This window comes from Amblyomma maculatum, chromosome 10 (genome assembly GCF_055883805.1).
Source record: "Amblyomma maculatum isolate TAMU_Amacu chromosome 10, ASM5588380v1, whole genome shotgun sequence".
Classification (NCBI taxonomy): domain Eukaryota; kingdom Metazoa; phylum Arthropoda; class Arachnida; order Ixodida; family Ixodidae; genus Amblyomma; species Amblyomma maculatum.
This window is the reverse complement of record NC_139353.1, coordinates 8,640,421-8,653,694: the sequence shown is the minus strand read 5'-3', so window position 1 is coordinate 8,653,694 and position 13,274 is coordinate 8,640,421. Positions and strand designations below refer to the sequence as shown.

Sequence of the window (13,274 nt, the reverse complement as noted above, 5' to 3'; positions counted from 1 at the left end):
AGGGACCAATGGAGTAGCTCTATGCTGCTTTTCTTTTTTGCTTTGTATTTTGTTTGCTGGGCAGTCTGGGATGCCTTTGCTTGGCGGGAAAGCAAGCCGAAAGGATGCTCCTTCGAATGAGACCAAGATGGCCGCGATCCGCCGCGAAGTTTTGAAACCGCGGACGCTACAAAACGGGCGAATTTGGTGCATTGCATGCGCGCGATCCTCGTCATTGGAGCTATATTATAGTCAATATTTCAGTTATAACACATCTTTGGGGGCTGAATTTTCGGTAATAGATGCAGGAAAGCATAAGGAATCCAAAAATAATAAAATTGAAAAATCGTTTTTTTCGCAATTTTTTCGTCTTCAAGACCCGGCTCCCCCCTTAAACCCCACAAGCCAACCAAACCAACCAACATCGTTGTTTTGCAGGCTCCCCATGCCTGGAGCAGTACCTGCCTGATGGCTCATCGCAACGGTACGCTTTTCATTTCTGAAAGCTTGCGCATGTTTGCGCACGTGTCGCATTGCAGCCTGAGCTTCTCTGACCATCTGGGGATGCTGAGCCACTGGTTGAAGTTTTTGCATAGCGTGCGGTCTCTTCATGGTCAGTTGTTACCTGAACGGTTCAACTTCCACTGTCAACCTGAAAAGAATGAGTTGAATGAATCAATCTGGCTTTGAATGGCATGTCGAGGTTACTAAAATATATGCTGGGTTATGTGGAACTTTTGTCTTCCTTGCAGGAGGTGCTAATGATGCTTCTCACCAAGTCACAGGGGAGGAGCATTGGTAAAGTGTTTTTCAACCTGGAAAGTAGAATGGGCTAGTTACAAACAATGACCATTATTAAGTAAATGAATGCCCTGTTTTTTCCTTTTTGCCTGTTGTGACGTCTTTTGCTGCGTTTATATAAGTTTAGGACCATCATTAAGTTCTATTTCAATGAGTTTGTATTAGTGTATGAATTTGTGTCTAACGATTTATAAGACTGTGTATATGAGTGCTCATGCAAGTATAACATGCTCTTTAACAACGTTTATATAACTGTATCTACAGAGGAGGGTGTACAGGTGTATTAAAAGTAATTTGAAGATGGCTTTGTCGAAAATGTTTTAATTTCTTTCGAAAGACATAATTGTTGAGATTTTTAGTGCTCTGTATAGTTGCGCAGTGGCAAGTAGTCTGCATATACCCATCCAAGGATGCATAAAATGAGAGCAGCAAAATGAAAAATTTTCTCTAATATTGCCTTCTATTTAATCTTGATAGCACCTGTGCGTGTAAGATTCTATCATTGCATCAACCTTTTGTTAGCGTCTGACAGGTGTGGCGAAAATGCTGGTGTTATTTTAAAAATAAGCACAATTCTTTATCTACTGAGTCTCTAACTAATTCAAGTTTATTTCTTGAAACCCAAGGCCGAACACCATATATTTTTATCTGAACTCAGTGTCAAATGGAAGAATGTTTTATAATACATACTACAAGTTGTCCTTATTTATGTTTAATGTAAAAAAAGGCAATCAGTCAGGCTAGTTTATACTGGAGTGTGAAGTATTGAAATGTACCAAAATTTCCACTGTTCCATCCTTTCTTGCGAGTGGTCAGTGCTGCACTGGATTTTTTTTTTCACACAGGAACCATGTGGTGTTCTTCAAGGTCACCCAGTTGTTGGGCCCAAACAATGCTGGTGGCTGTTTCTGTAGCATCAACACCAGGCTGTATCAGGTGATTTTCTGCTTTGCTGTTCTGTTAACGCGCACACCCACACTGAATGTACACAAAGGGTGCACTGGGAGTGGTCCAAGTATGCTTGCTTCAATATCAGTGCGTGTGTGTGTGTGCGCGCGTGTGCATGCGTGCGTGCACGCGTGCAAATCGTCAAGGAGAAGACTGGGTTCTGAAATATGCCGTGTATCATACTTCAGCTCCCGTCTAAAAGTGGCAGGAGCTGTTAAAAGAAGGCTGATGGAAAAATAAACATGGCGAGGTTTTGAGAAAGTGTCCTAGCTTGAAATAAGGGACCGACTGCTGACCGAAACAGTGCATCCAATTATAGCCCAAGCAACAAAATTTCATTTTTCATGAATGAGTTATCTCTGGTTACAATAATAAGACACCAACTCAACATCAAAAACGTTATGATTTCTGATGCTGCTTGGCCTGAATAAATAGCAGTGCCAGTTTTAACTTGCCACAAAAGACGTACCTCAAGACTTGGTGAGGTAGACCAGTACGTATTAGCAGGTGAATTGAGGAGTCACACTGACTCTAGTGTTACAAAAAAAATCTGCGACTGCAGAACGGATGTTTAATGTTCTGTTGGGTTCATGGAGTGGATATCAAAGGTCTGGAACTGTCTAGTACCATGTTTGTACAACAGGTTCTGAGAAGGAAGAAGAGCATTAAAGACAGTAAAAAATAATTTTGTGGATGGGAAATGGTATTGGGTGATTATCATGCCTGTTTTTTGTGTAAAAACCATTCAAGATACTGATCTGATTATACACCTAGCCCTAACGATCAGCATACTTTGACTGAACATTTGTTCCAGGCATGCAGGGATTGGATTGTGAAGAGTAGTATTTTCGTCGTTAGCAGTGGGGCGTACATTGTTCTTCTTGTAACACAATACAAGATTGTGTAATAGGGTTTGATGTTTTGGAATTGTCATTCGCAACAAGTTATATCTTTTGAAATGTTTGCTTTCTTTGTTGATCCTCGCTTTCTGAGCTCTATGTAATACATTGTCACTTTGTCCCACATGTAAATCTTCACTTTTCGTACGGGATCTTTTCAGTTTTAAGCCATCTCTACTCCCCTTCTCATAATTCCGGGGGAGGCTTTCATAGCAGTATGTAAATATAATAAATAAATTCGCTTACTGACTGATTGGCATTGTTGACGAGACGAAACAATCGGCTTGATTTTGCGAATCATTTGGATTAAGGGGGGAGCCTGGTCTTGAGTAAAAAATTTTTACTTTTAGAGCTACCAACCTGAAACTTTCCAGAATTATGTAATTTTGCATGCTGATTTCAAATATGCAGTCAGATTTACTCTGTAGTGTATAGATCATATTTTATGCTAATTACTATGTCTGATTGTTATGAAAACAATAGAAAAAGAACTGCTTCATAGCAATAGCTAAAACTAATATAAGCATGTCCCTGGAAGCCTAAGGTTTGCAATAAGACTTGTTTCATCATTTTGTGTTCAATCTGTACAAAGTTATGGAAGTTCAAATTTTCAAGTCAATAACTGAAAGCTGCCTTTTTGCAATAGCTATAAAATTTTGAAATGTTATAAGTCAAATATTAGTTGCACTGTGCTTTTATTGCAAACCTCACACATAGAGGATTCAAATAAAACAAGAATGATGAAAATCTATTGAGCAGTTGTGAAGCCCCACCTCTCACAAAATTTGAGTGTACCAAAATTTTGTTCATGAGAAAAACGCAAAAAACTAATTACGATGAGATGAGAGGGTTTATTGAAGAGGAAAGCATTTGGTTATGTAATGTGAAGGCTTAGAAAGCCCCAGGGCAATAGTCTTCATGAGGTTTTCCACGCTGCCTTTTCTTTACGGAAGTCTGGAAAGCTGCCGATGCAGCACGCTTTTTCTCGGACTTCACAGCACGAACCCTATCTTTCTCGGCAGCTCTAGAACTACTGTTGTCACTTGGTTCCAACTGCAGCTCCCTTAGTATGCTAGAGCTGGCATACTGTGTGCCAAAGTTGAAACGGCCTCGTTAGAGTTCTGCGTTTTGCCACGTTGGCATCGCTGTAAAAGGCTTTTGTCAGCAAGGCGCTCGTACACTGGAAGCAATGCCTGGCACACATTTTGAGGCAGACTGTACCTGTGTTTGGGTGGGAGTTCATTTCTGGCTATGGCTGCATTGTGCTTGCACCAAGATTCAGCACCACTTGGGCAGAGGGTGTGGTTATGCTTCTCATCATTTGATGTTACATGATGATACGTTGCCATGACTGCCTTCTGCATCCTGTCAATATCTCCTATATTTGACTTCAGTGCCCATCCATAGTAGTTGGTCAGCTTTGAAATGAGATCTCCAGTGAGCCGACCCTTGCCACCGATGCGCTCGTCGGACTTTTTTGAAACGAGGTTTCTAAGTGCTGTGCCCATTCGTTTTTGGACGTGATTTACACAGTCCTCTTTGTCAACTAAAATAAATCCATACACTTGGGCCTCTTGTACAGCGAGGTACGACCTGCTGTCACCATCGGACAGCATTGTGGTGTACCTCAGGCCGTGGCGAGAAAGTGACCTTTGAAACAGAATGAGGGCTGCCTCAGCCTCCATTTGGCCTGCCTTGCTGCTAGTGTTTTTCTGGCACTCATGTTTTTCCTTCCATTGAGGATACTCCTGGCTGTCAGTTCCTGGTGCACATGAACATCCCAGGCAGAAATTCGATAAAACAACATAATCCAGCACATATCCCGAAAAAAGTTCGATGACTGCAGCAACTCCAATGTGAGATGAGTGCCCTCGTGTGTGCCAGGTTCCATCAAAGCTTACAGCAATGTTCCCTGGATTTCCAAAGTTCAGTTCTTTGTAGAGGTCCTTCACTCTTTTGGCACACTCATCCAGGCTCTTGCTGCATGCTAGTGTTGCTGCCGGGTTCAGTTTCTGTTTCAGGTAGCCCTGATAGGTCTTTTTATGAAGGCCTCTATGTGACACTCCCAGATTTGCGAAAAGATCGTTCAGAGCTGCTTGTGCCAGTCCGGTGCTTTGAACAGCACGCGCCGCGAGCAAATTTATTTCGAAAGGCCTGCAATTTGCCTCCGACTGCCCTGCGACCCGAGGCGAGCTCCATTCAGCACCAATTTCACCACAGTTGATGCATTTCATTCTTAGCTTTGCAGCTAGTCCATACTCAGCTCTGTCCTTCGTGATTTTCACGGTCCCGCGACACGTAAGGCACCCAGTAGAACGCAGTAAACAGTTCACTGCATCGAGGTCAAGAATCGTGAACGCCGTCGACGAAACGCCTGGCGCACTAGGCGCCGTTGCCAGAAGTTCCATTTTTCGCTTCGTCGCCGAAACTGGTGCCAACTCAGCCGTTCTCTCCGCCGCTCGCTGCGTCAGAACTTCGCACTCTTCGCTTGACAAGAAGTGCGCGTTCACTCTTGTGCGTTCCGGTTGCAAGCTGAAGCTAGCCGAAACATCCATTTCGGGAACTGCAGAGGTGGCCGCCGCACTCGCTGGACCGCGTTCGGGCGTTCGCGGCGGGTCCGAGGTCGCCGTACTTGCCGAGCCGTGTTCCGCTGTTGCTGTGCACTCCGACGTTCGCGAAGGGTCCGCGGCGGTTGCCGCTGAAGACAGAGGCACTTTTCGACGCTTTTCGGCATGTTTCTTACGTTTTTTGCCAAATTTGTGCACGGTGTGAAACTTTCGAGGCATCGCGACTACCCAAGCCTTGACAAAATGGCGTCGTCCGTGTTCCGGCATGGAGCTGCCGGAAACAGCCGCCGACCAATGAGATGCGGCCGTTTGAATTCGCGCCATGCAGGGACCAATGGAGTAGCTCTATGTTGCTTTTCTTTTTTGCTTTGTATTTTGTTTGCTGGGCAGTCTGGGATGCCTTTGCTTGGCGGGAAAGCAAGCCGAAAGGATGCTCCTTCGAATGAGACCAAGATGGCCGCGATCCGCCGCGAAGTTTTGAAACCGCGGACGCTACAAAACGGGCGAATTTGGTGCATTGCATGCGCGCGATCCTCGTCATTGGAGCTATATTATAGTCAATATTTCAGTTATAACACATCTTTGGGGGCTGAATTTTCGGTAATAGATGCAGGAAAGCATAAGGAATCCAAAAATAATAAAATTGAAAAATCGTTTTTTTTCGCAATTTTTTCGTCTTCAAGACCCGGCTCCCCCCTTAAGTAGGATCACATTGAGTATGATGTATTGTAATTGTTAAGGGTGTTTATGGGATTTTCTTCTTTCCAAAACTGTATAAAAAAAAGTGGCTCTTTCTTGCTTTATCAGTTGGCTTCTGGGAAGGAAAACACTGAAAGAGAATTTCCGTCTTGAGCTAGGAATGATGAGCCCTGGTCACCTGTACAGTAAGCGTCCACAGTGCACAGGGAGTGTTGGAAGGGCCGACTCGGTTGCACTCGGTGCCCAACTCCGCTCGCATTGCTGATGTGGCAAGTGTGCCTTGCAGGTAGGCACCAAGGGCTCGTACATACCAGCCGCCATGGCAGCCTACCACCTGCGGTGGCCTCCGCACCCTGTGTGGGATGCGCCCCAACCGCCACAGCTGGCGTCCGTGGTTGAGCGGCTCCAGTCCATCCTGCTGCCGTTTCTGCATTCGGGGTGAGCAAGGCTATTCTTTTGGATGCTAAACGAGGAAGCCAACTAAAGAGCACCAAAACATGGGAGGAACACTGTGAACTTGAGCGTACAGACGCATGCAGTGTGTGCAAAAAAACACAAAGATATTAGATCCTTGTCCCAAGCACAGTTTTGAAAGTCCTTAAAACTGAGTCTGTTAACAGTACGGTCAGTTGACCACTGCTAAATTGGTGGACCCTGTGATGATAGGGTCAGTAGTTGATTAATGATGTTAATCGATGGTGTGTGTGCCTCCCTGCCTCAATCCTGCTCGACAATGGAGGGTCCCACTAAGCGTCGAACAAGTGCTAATTATATTAATTATATTAGTGTGGTTTCTTTGACTCACAGCAGAATGCTTGTGTGAGGACATATTTGCTGTGATGACATAATGTGAAGCCCAGTATCAAGTCTTGTTGCCATACCTCACATTCAATTGATCAGTAGCCTGTGCAGATAGGTGATGGAAATGAGACGGGTGCAAAGCAGCAGGCACTTGAAGCACCCCCACTTATTGTCATTGCGAGTGTCATCAGCCTTGGCAGGATAGGGCTTGTTTTTGTCATGCGTCCTGTAATCAGTACGGGAACAGCCGAGGCAAGAAAGCTGCTGCTTTGTGCAGGTCGCTGCGACAGCGGATGCCCCCCTGTGTGCTGCTGAGCGGTTCACGTGGCTGTGGCAAGTGCACCACCCTGGCTGCCCTGACCCGGTCACTGGGCCTGCACCACTATCGTGTTGGTCACCTCTCTCTCTGTTCCCCAGTCAAACATTTAAGGAACCCACTCCACGAAGACTGTTGTGAAAAGAGAAATACTCTGCTCTGGACTGTGGGCTTCAGCACTGTTATTGGTCTATTTAAGTAGGCCAACTTATCATAATGGAGTTCATAGATCACTTGTGTTTTGCCATCTTTTGTGCCCATTAACATTAAAACCATGTGCATGCTTCATGATATGCTGTGATGTCCTTTAGCTGCTGTTGTCAGATTTTCCGGCCCTTTCCAGGCTGCGGAAGTAAGAGCTGATGAGTTGATTACTTTATATTGCCTAAGTACCTTTACCGGTTTGTAATGATCATACTCAGTGGGGTTCATTCTACTCCTGTTGATTTGGAAACGCGGTAGTCAGAGGTCACGGATAACAGGCAATAATGTCTGTAGTATATTGGGCATTCGTTAATATGTATGCAGCTGTGTTCTGCTGGTTAATTAGGGCTGACTACTGGTGGAGGGCTTTGTCAATGAGCATCAGCGGTACCAAGCAATCGCCGAAGTATTCATCTGAAGAGTGTTGCCAGCAAATTTTTGACTTGCGTGCAATAGCAGACATCACGATGACAGATGGTCACCACCACTAAAAAGTAGTTGGGCTGCATAGTTTTGGTTTCACTTTTTTGAACATTGTTACTGTTCTAATCTTTGCACTGATTGCATGGTGGTTTTTTTTGCCGCATGTCAGCCAGCCAGCCGAGCACAGTTGCATGCCATAGGGATATGTGACTAGCATGTTGATGGTCCTTTTAAGTTTAGAAGGTATCAGACTGTTCTATCACTAATGAGTTCACCAATTCTTCCTATGCATCAAAACCACAAATTTGTCGCATGTTCTTTCCAACTTGTTAGGAGGCTCCACTGCTGCCTAACCATGCTGTGAAAGAAGCCACAGAGGCAGTGGCTGCTTTGGAGCAGTTCTCTATTACGCAGGAGCGTATAGTGCAGCTTATTTGGTTAAAAAGCCATCGCCATACCCTAGTTTCAGCTCGTCTTTTTCTTGGAAGTGTTCAGAGCTCGGTAGCTAAAATGGAGGCCTGTATGTTAGTTGAGGGGGTGTCCCTTTCCTTACGGCGGGGTTCAGGTGTCTACCAAAAACTGTGGGAGGTAATGCCTTTTACTTTCCTATAAACCAATTAACAAATGAAGTGTAGGCATCCACTGAAAAGCAGGACAGGCACTATGCCTTTCTTTTGCGAAAAATCTATTTAAACAAAAAATAGTTTTAAAATTTTGCAGTATGAAAAGGTAATGTTAAAGGTACTGTCGCATTTACCCATAGCTTGAGTATCTCCCTAATTTTTGCGCTGACCTTCTAGATATTGTGCCCAGAGTAAATCACCTTATAGTTGTAAATAGCTATGTTAATGCTGTGCAGTTATCTCAACAGCAGGAGAGCACTGCGCAGGTTTTCAGCCGATAAATTTACCCTTATGGATGGGTTTTGCCAGGTCTCTGGTAAGCCGTTTTTAATTCGGTCCTGTGGATCATTCAGTTTTTGTACCCAGTCACTTGAAGTTGGAATTTGCAAATTTTTCTGTAATATGCAAGGCGATTTTAAAGGAGTATAGACACTTCATTTTTTGGGTTCGTGCTTTATCTTCTATAATGATGCGTAAGACATTACTGTACATGGGCCGCCTCGTGATATTCGTCTACGGCCGTTGAATGATTTGTAATCGAATTTCTTTTCTCCCCATTTGTGACTTCGGTTTCAACAGCTGAGCGATGGCTGTGATGTCAGTCAAGTCTAGGTCATGTGAGGGATGAATAAAAAAGTAATGTAATCATTTCTCTGTCGTTTTAATTCACCAGAACACTAAAGTCAGCCTGCCTCAAGGACAGGAATTACAAAGGTGAATAGTCGGCGGTTATATTGCTGTTTTTTCACGTCGCGCGTGGCCTAGACTTCTGACGTCACAGTCTTCTCTCGGCTGCTGAAACAGAAACCGATACTGGTGAGTAAAGAAAATTCAATTAAAAATTATTTAGCGGTCGTAGGCAAAAATTGTGTGGTGATCCATATACAGTAATGCCTCATGCATCATTAACAAGAAGAAAAACACCAAAATTTGGTGTCTATACTCCTTTAAAGGTATACTGAACAAATATCCAAGAATATTGAGAAAACACCACCATTGCATTCTTAAGACATGATTACACTAGTACAGACATATAATTAGGGTAAGTTTCAAGCGGATGGCTTTACTTTTGACGTTTACCTAGCGGCCGCCGGGCCCCAGGCAGCATGCTCCCAACTGATGTGACATCACATTTACCCTCAGCAACGTTAAGGCCCCGCGGTCCCGCCGCCGCCGCCCCCCCCACTTGCAAGAGGGCCTGCGCAAGAAGCTGGGGCGAGGGAGCGGGTTGTTCTTGGTGCGCGGTCGAGGGGGCCTGCGTGGGAGATGCACGAGACTTTCTGCGAGCTTTGCGCGCTCGGAGTGTGGAATGCTGCAGACGAGGGAGATCGAGGGGGACGCGGACAAAGGGCAGTTGTTTGCGTGCTTGAAGGGAAGTAGTGTGCAGCGTGGTTGAAAGCTGAGCGCTGAGTCCGCTGATATTGTGTGTAGGAATACGAGGAGGAGTTTTATGGTTCGTTCAACTATTTAAAAAAAAAAAAAAGAAATGTCCGTCCGTGCGCTTTGCTAGTGCTACGGAGGAAGGGAAAAATTAGCGAGGGCCTTTGGAGGGTGCGATCACTCATGATGGGGATGGCTAGGGAGGCATGAGGGAGGCGAGTAAAAGTGACGTGATATCCAGTTTTGTCAGAGCTTTCACAGGAAGCCACTAGGTATGGCGATTTGAGAAATATTGATTGAAAAACTTTCTGCTCATTTTTGTTCATAAAGTATGTTTTTTTGGTCACCCTCAATATGATAGCTACCATCTGTGCTAGAAATCTCGGCGGCAATTTTTTATTTAGTATACCTTTAAGGCTACAACTATAAAGTCAAACTGGAAACTAAAACTGGCCAGCTATTCTGTCAGCAATGTCAGAAACATTATCAGCAAAGTATTTGTATGTGCCAAAGGTACTTGACTCATCTTGCAGCTGTGCAGTACTAACTGCTGTATCCTTAACATATCTGAAATGAAATGACTGAAAAAAAGCCCAAAGTTCTTTTTTTTTTTTTTTTTTTTTTTTTTTTTTTTTCAGGGAACACAAAGCAGGGATTGGTAGCCACGTAATGGTTTGGCTATGAGGGACGCTGTAGTAAACGACACTGGAAGTTTCAGCCATCTGAGTTCTTGGCATGCGGGGACGCTTGGCATGCGGTGACGCTGCACAGTGCATGGGCACTTGCTTTTCGTTTCTAGCGAAAATGTTTGTGGTAGGGCAAGAGGTGCAGTTCGCCTGTCTAACTGAGGTGGTGAAATTACTCATCCACACCCGCAAAAAGAAATAATAATGCTGAGAATGCCTTGTAGCTGTTTAATTTTATGGAAATGATGACGGTAGGATGGAAGATGTGTGAAATATATGTTTCGTTAAGTACACTGACCCTTTAAAATTCTCGCAGTTGCCCTTCGAAGCAAGTGAGTTGCAGCCCGGTCTAAACACATGGAGCAAACGTGTGGATGCCTTCCTATAATAGTAGTGCATGTTTGAAGCCTGATAATAGTGGTTATGGCAGCTTCCCAGCTGTGTGACCTTGCTGTGAGGTGCCTGTGGCTGTGTTGGTTTTCTTCCAAAGAGCGGTGGGCCGACAACAACTGCCGTCATGATCTCATTGTGACCAAGCCACACGGCACTGCTCCATGTCAAGTCTTAATTTCCCAAGAACTTCTTTTTTTCCAGAGTTCACTCACTGACAAGCCTATCAGACCACATTTTTTTAGCAGCTTTCAGTTTCATCCTTCACCCATAATTAGCTTTTCCTATGATCCCAGCAGTTTCTTCTGCTCAGAGCATGTTTGCTTGTCATCTGCAAGCATCTCATACGTGATACCCCTGGAAAGGGGCCTCAAATGAAATTAAATTGGGTGAAAAGAGGTGCAGCTGCGTAATGCTCTGTAAAAAGCGTTTTAACTCTGTCATTGTGAATGCTGTTCCACTTCGACAGTGCTACCTGCCTCTGAGGAACCTGTTCCACCTCATGTGCTTGTGTGCAGGTCAACTGCCAAGATCTGCTTGGAGAGTCATCGGCTGCCACTGAAGCGCGCATCAAGAATGCCCTCTTCAAAGGTGAGCCCACTTGGCTTGCTCCAGTGTCTGTCGAACACTGCCAACAGTGAACATAAGTGGAGGGGGCATCACCGGGGATGCGCGAATATTCGGAATTTCAAATACGAATCGAATATGTTTGTTATTCTAGTATTCGTATTCAAAAAAACTGTTATTCAAAGTTACCGAATATTCGAAAATTACTGAACACAACGAAAATTATCAAATTAACCGCAGCCTCTCCCGCACTGCACGCTTCACCGCAACGCTCAACCACGTGGGCTGTGCAGTGAACAATGCTCAAAATGTGGCAAAAATTCTAATTTAACCTTATTTGCAAAAACCTAGTGAATTCTGAAATAAACAGGGCAGTGTTTGCTATTTTTTAATTTTTCATTGTTTTTTGCTAATCAAGTATTTAATATTTGATTTGATATTTGAAGGCCTTTTTTTTTTCTTTTTTACATTCATATTTGGGAATTTCTAATATTAACACACCCCTAGTCATTACAGAAGAGGGTGGTAAAAATATTAAGGGAACACAGAAGGGAAATACTGCACTGAATTCAGCAAGATTAAATGATTAGGGTCCCGAGATTTCAAATTTGTCACTTTTTCCGTAAGTAGAGCTTGGTTAAAAAGCCAGAGAATTGGGAAAAATGTAAATTTATGCAGTGACTCCGCCGAGAATTTCAGTATTCGTGTCTGGTTAAAGTGAACCTTTTGCTAGCCATGATTGACTTCGGCGTATGGTATTTTATTTCAACGAGAACTTGCAAAAGAGCGACGCAAACAAAATTAAAAGGTTCGAAATACCGGAGTGGAATGGTATCGTTAAGTTATAGCAGCTTGAAAGTGATACCATTTTTCTATTCAGACAAAAATTGCCACCACACTATTTGCATACATTCCTTCCCCTGGTAAAAAGCCTGATGTATGCTGCGGTTATTTTTTTTCTTTGTATTTTTTAATGCAGGAGCATTAGAGATGCTTGAGGGCGTTGAGAGAAGTAAAGAAATAAAATTAATAAAGAAGAAAATAATAAAAACGAAAGAAAGTAAAAAACAATAAAGATTACAAAAATTAAAATAATGAGGAATCAAAATGGCGACACGTCTAGTGTCTCAACAACAGCAGCAGCAGCTCGTGCTTTCGCAATTCTCCAGTGCTGGTTCTGCAGTGCTCTCAATTTTTTCGTAATTTGCAATAGCTACTTCACAGCTATTACTTCATTGGAGGACATTAAATGCCACAATGATGTAGACTGCCCATCAAAATTCAACGAATTCTTTTCGTCTGTCTTCACAAAGGAAGACTATTCCAGTGTACTAAGTGGTATGAAAACTGGCTAATGATGCTTAATCCCACCAAATGTAAAGTAATGACTCTCAGCCGTAAGCGAACTAACTCAAATTTCCCCTACCTCATAAATAAGTACCCGTGACTAATATTTCGTCCTACAAGTACCTAGGTATGCAATTAACATCAAACCTTTCCTGGTCCGAACACATTACTTCCGTCTGTGCTAAAGCATCCCGTTCACTTGGCTACCTCCGCCGAAACCTTAAGAAAGCACCTGCTCATGTCCGTAAACTTGCGTACATAACATATGTACGACCTCAACTGGAATTTGCATCTGCAATATGGTCACCATACCAGAATTACCTGCAGTTTAAGCTGGAGTCAATACAAAACAGAGCTACCAGGTTTATTTCCAACAATTACAGTCGCCAATCCAGTGTATCTGAAATGAAAAAAGAACATCTTCTTCCACCCTTAGTTAGCCGGCACTCAGTTGCACTTCTGTGCCTATTGCACAGGTATGTTTACAGCGATAGGCCTTCGCTGCTTCCACTTAACACTCCACTGCGTACATCTAGGCGCTTACACAATCATGTCAATTTCTCGCGCATCTTTGGACACACAAAATCCTTCAGCATTACCTCGCGCCATATTACTCTGGAATGATCTCCCCGAATCAGTTGTTT

At 43.7% G+C, this 13,274-nt stretch overlaps 2 protein-coding genes across 2 annotated transcripts in view; one reads left to right on the top strand and one right to left on the bottom strand.

Moving 5' to 3' along the window:
• Window positions 1–13,274, top strand: part of LOC146175520 (peroxisomal ATPase PEX6-like) — a 58,562-nt gene that overhangs the window by 23,292 nt on the left and 21,996 nt on the right. Inside the window, exons 7-11 of the mRNA XM_084581912.1 lie at window positions 418–463; window positions 1,626–1,716; window positions 6,180–6,331; window positions 6,972–7,083; window positions 11,235–11,307. Of these exons, the coding sequence (XP_084438038.1) occupies window positions 418–463; window positions 1,626–1,716; window positions 6,180–6,331; window positions 6,972–7,083; window positions 11,235–11,307 (474 nt within the window). The remainder of the gene's footprint in view (window positions 1–417; window positions 464–1,625; window positions 1,717–6,179; window positions 6,332–6,971; window positions 7,084–11,234; window positions 11,308–13,274) is intronic.
• On the bottom strand, window positions 2,951–5,421 carry LOC146175521 (uncharacterized). The gene has a single exon (XM_084581911.1). It carries the CDS (start codon window positions 5,411–5,413, stop codon window positions 3,692–3,694), a length of 1,722 nt encoding a protein of 573 aa, XP_084438037.1. The 5' UTR covers window positions 5,414–5,421; the 3' UTR covers window positions 2,951–3,691.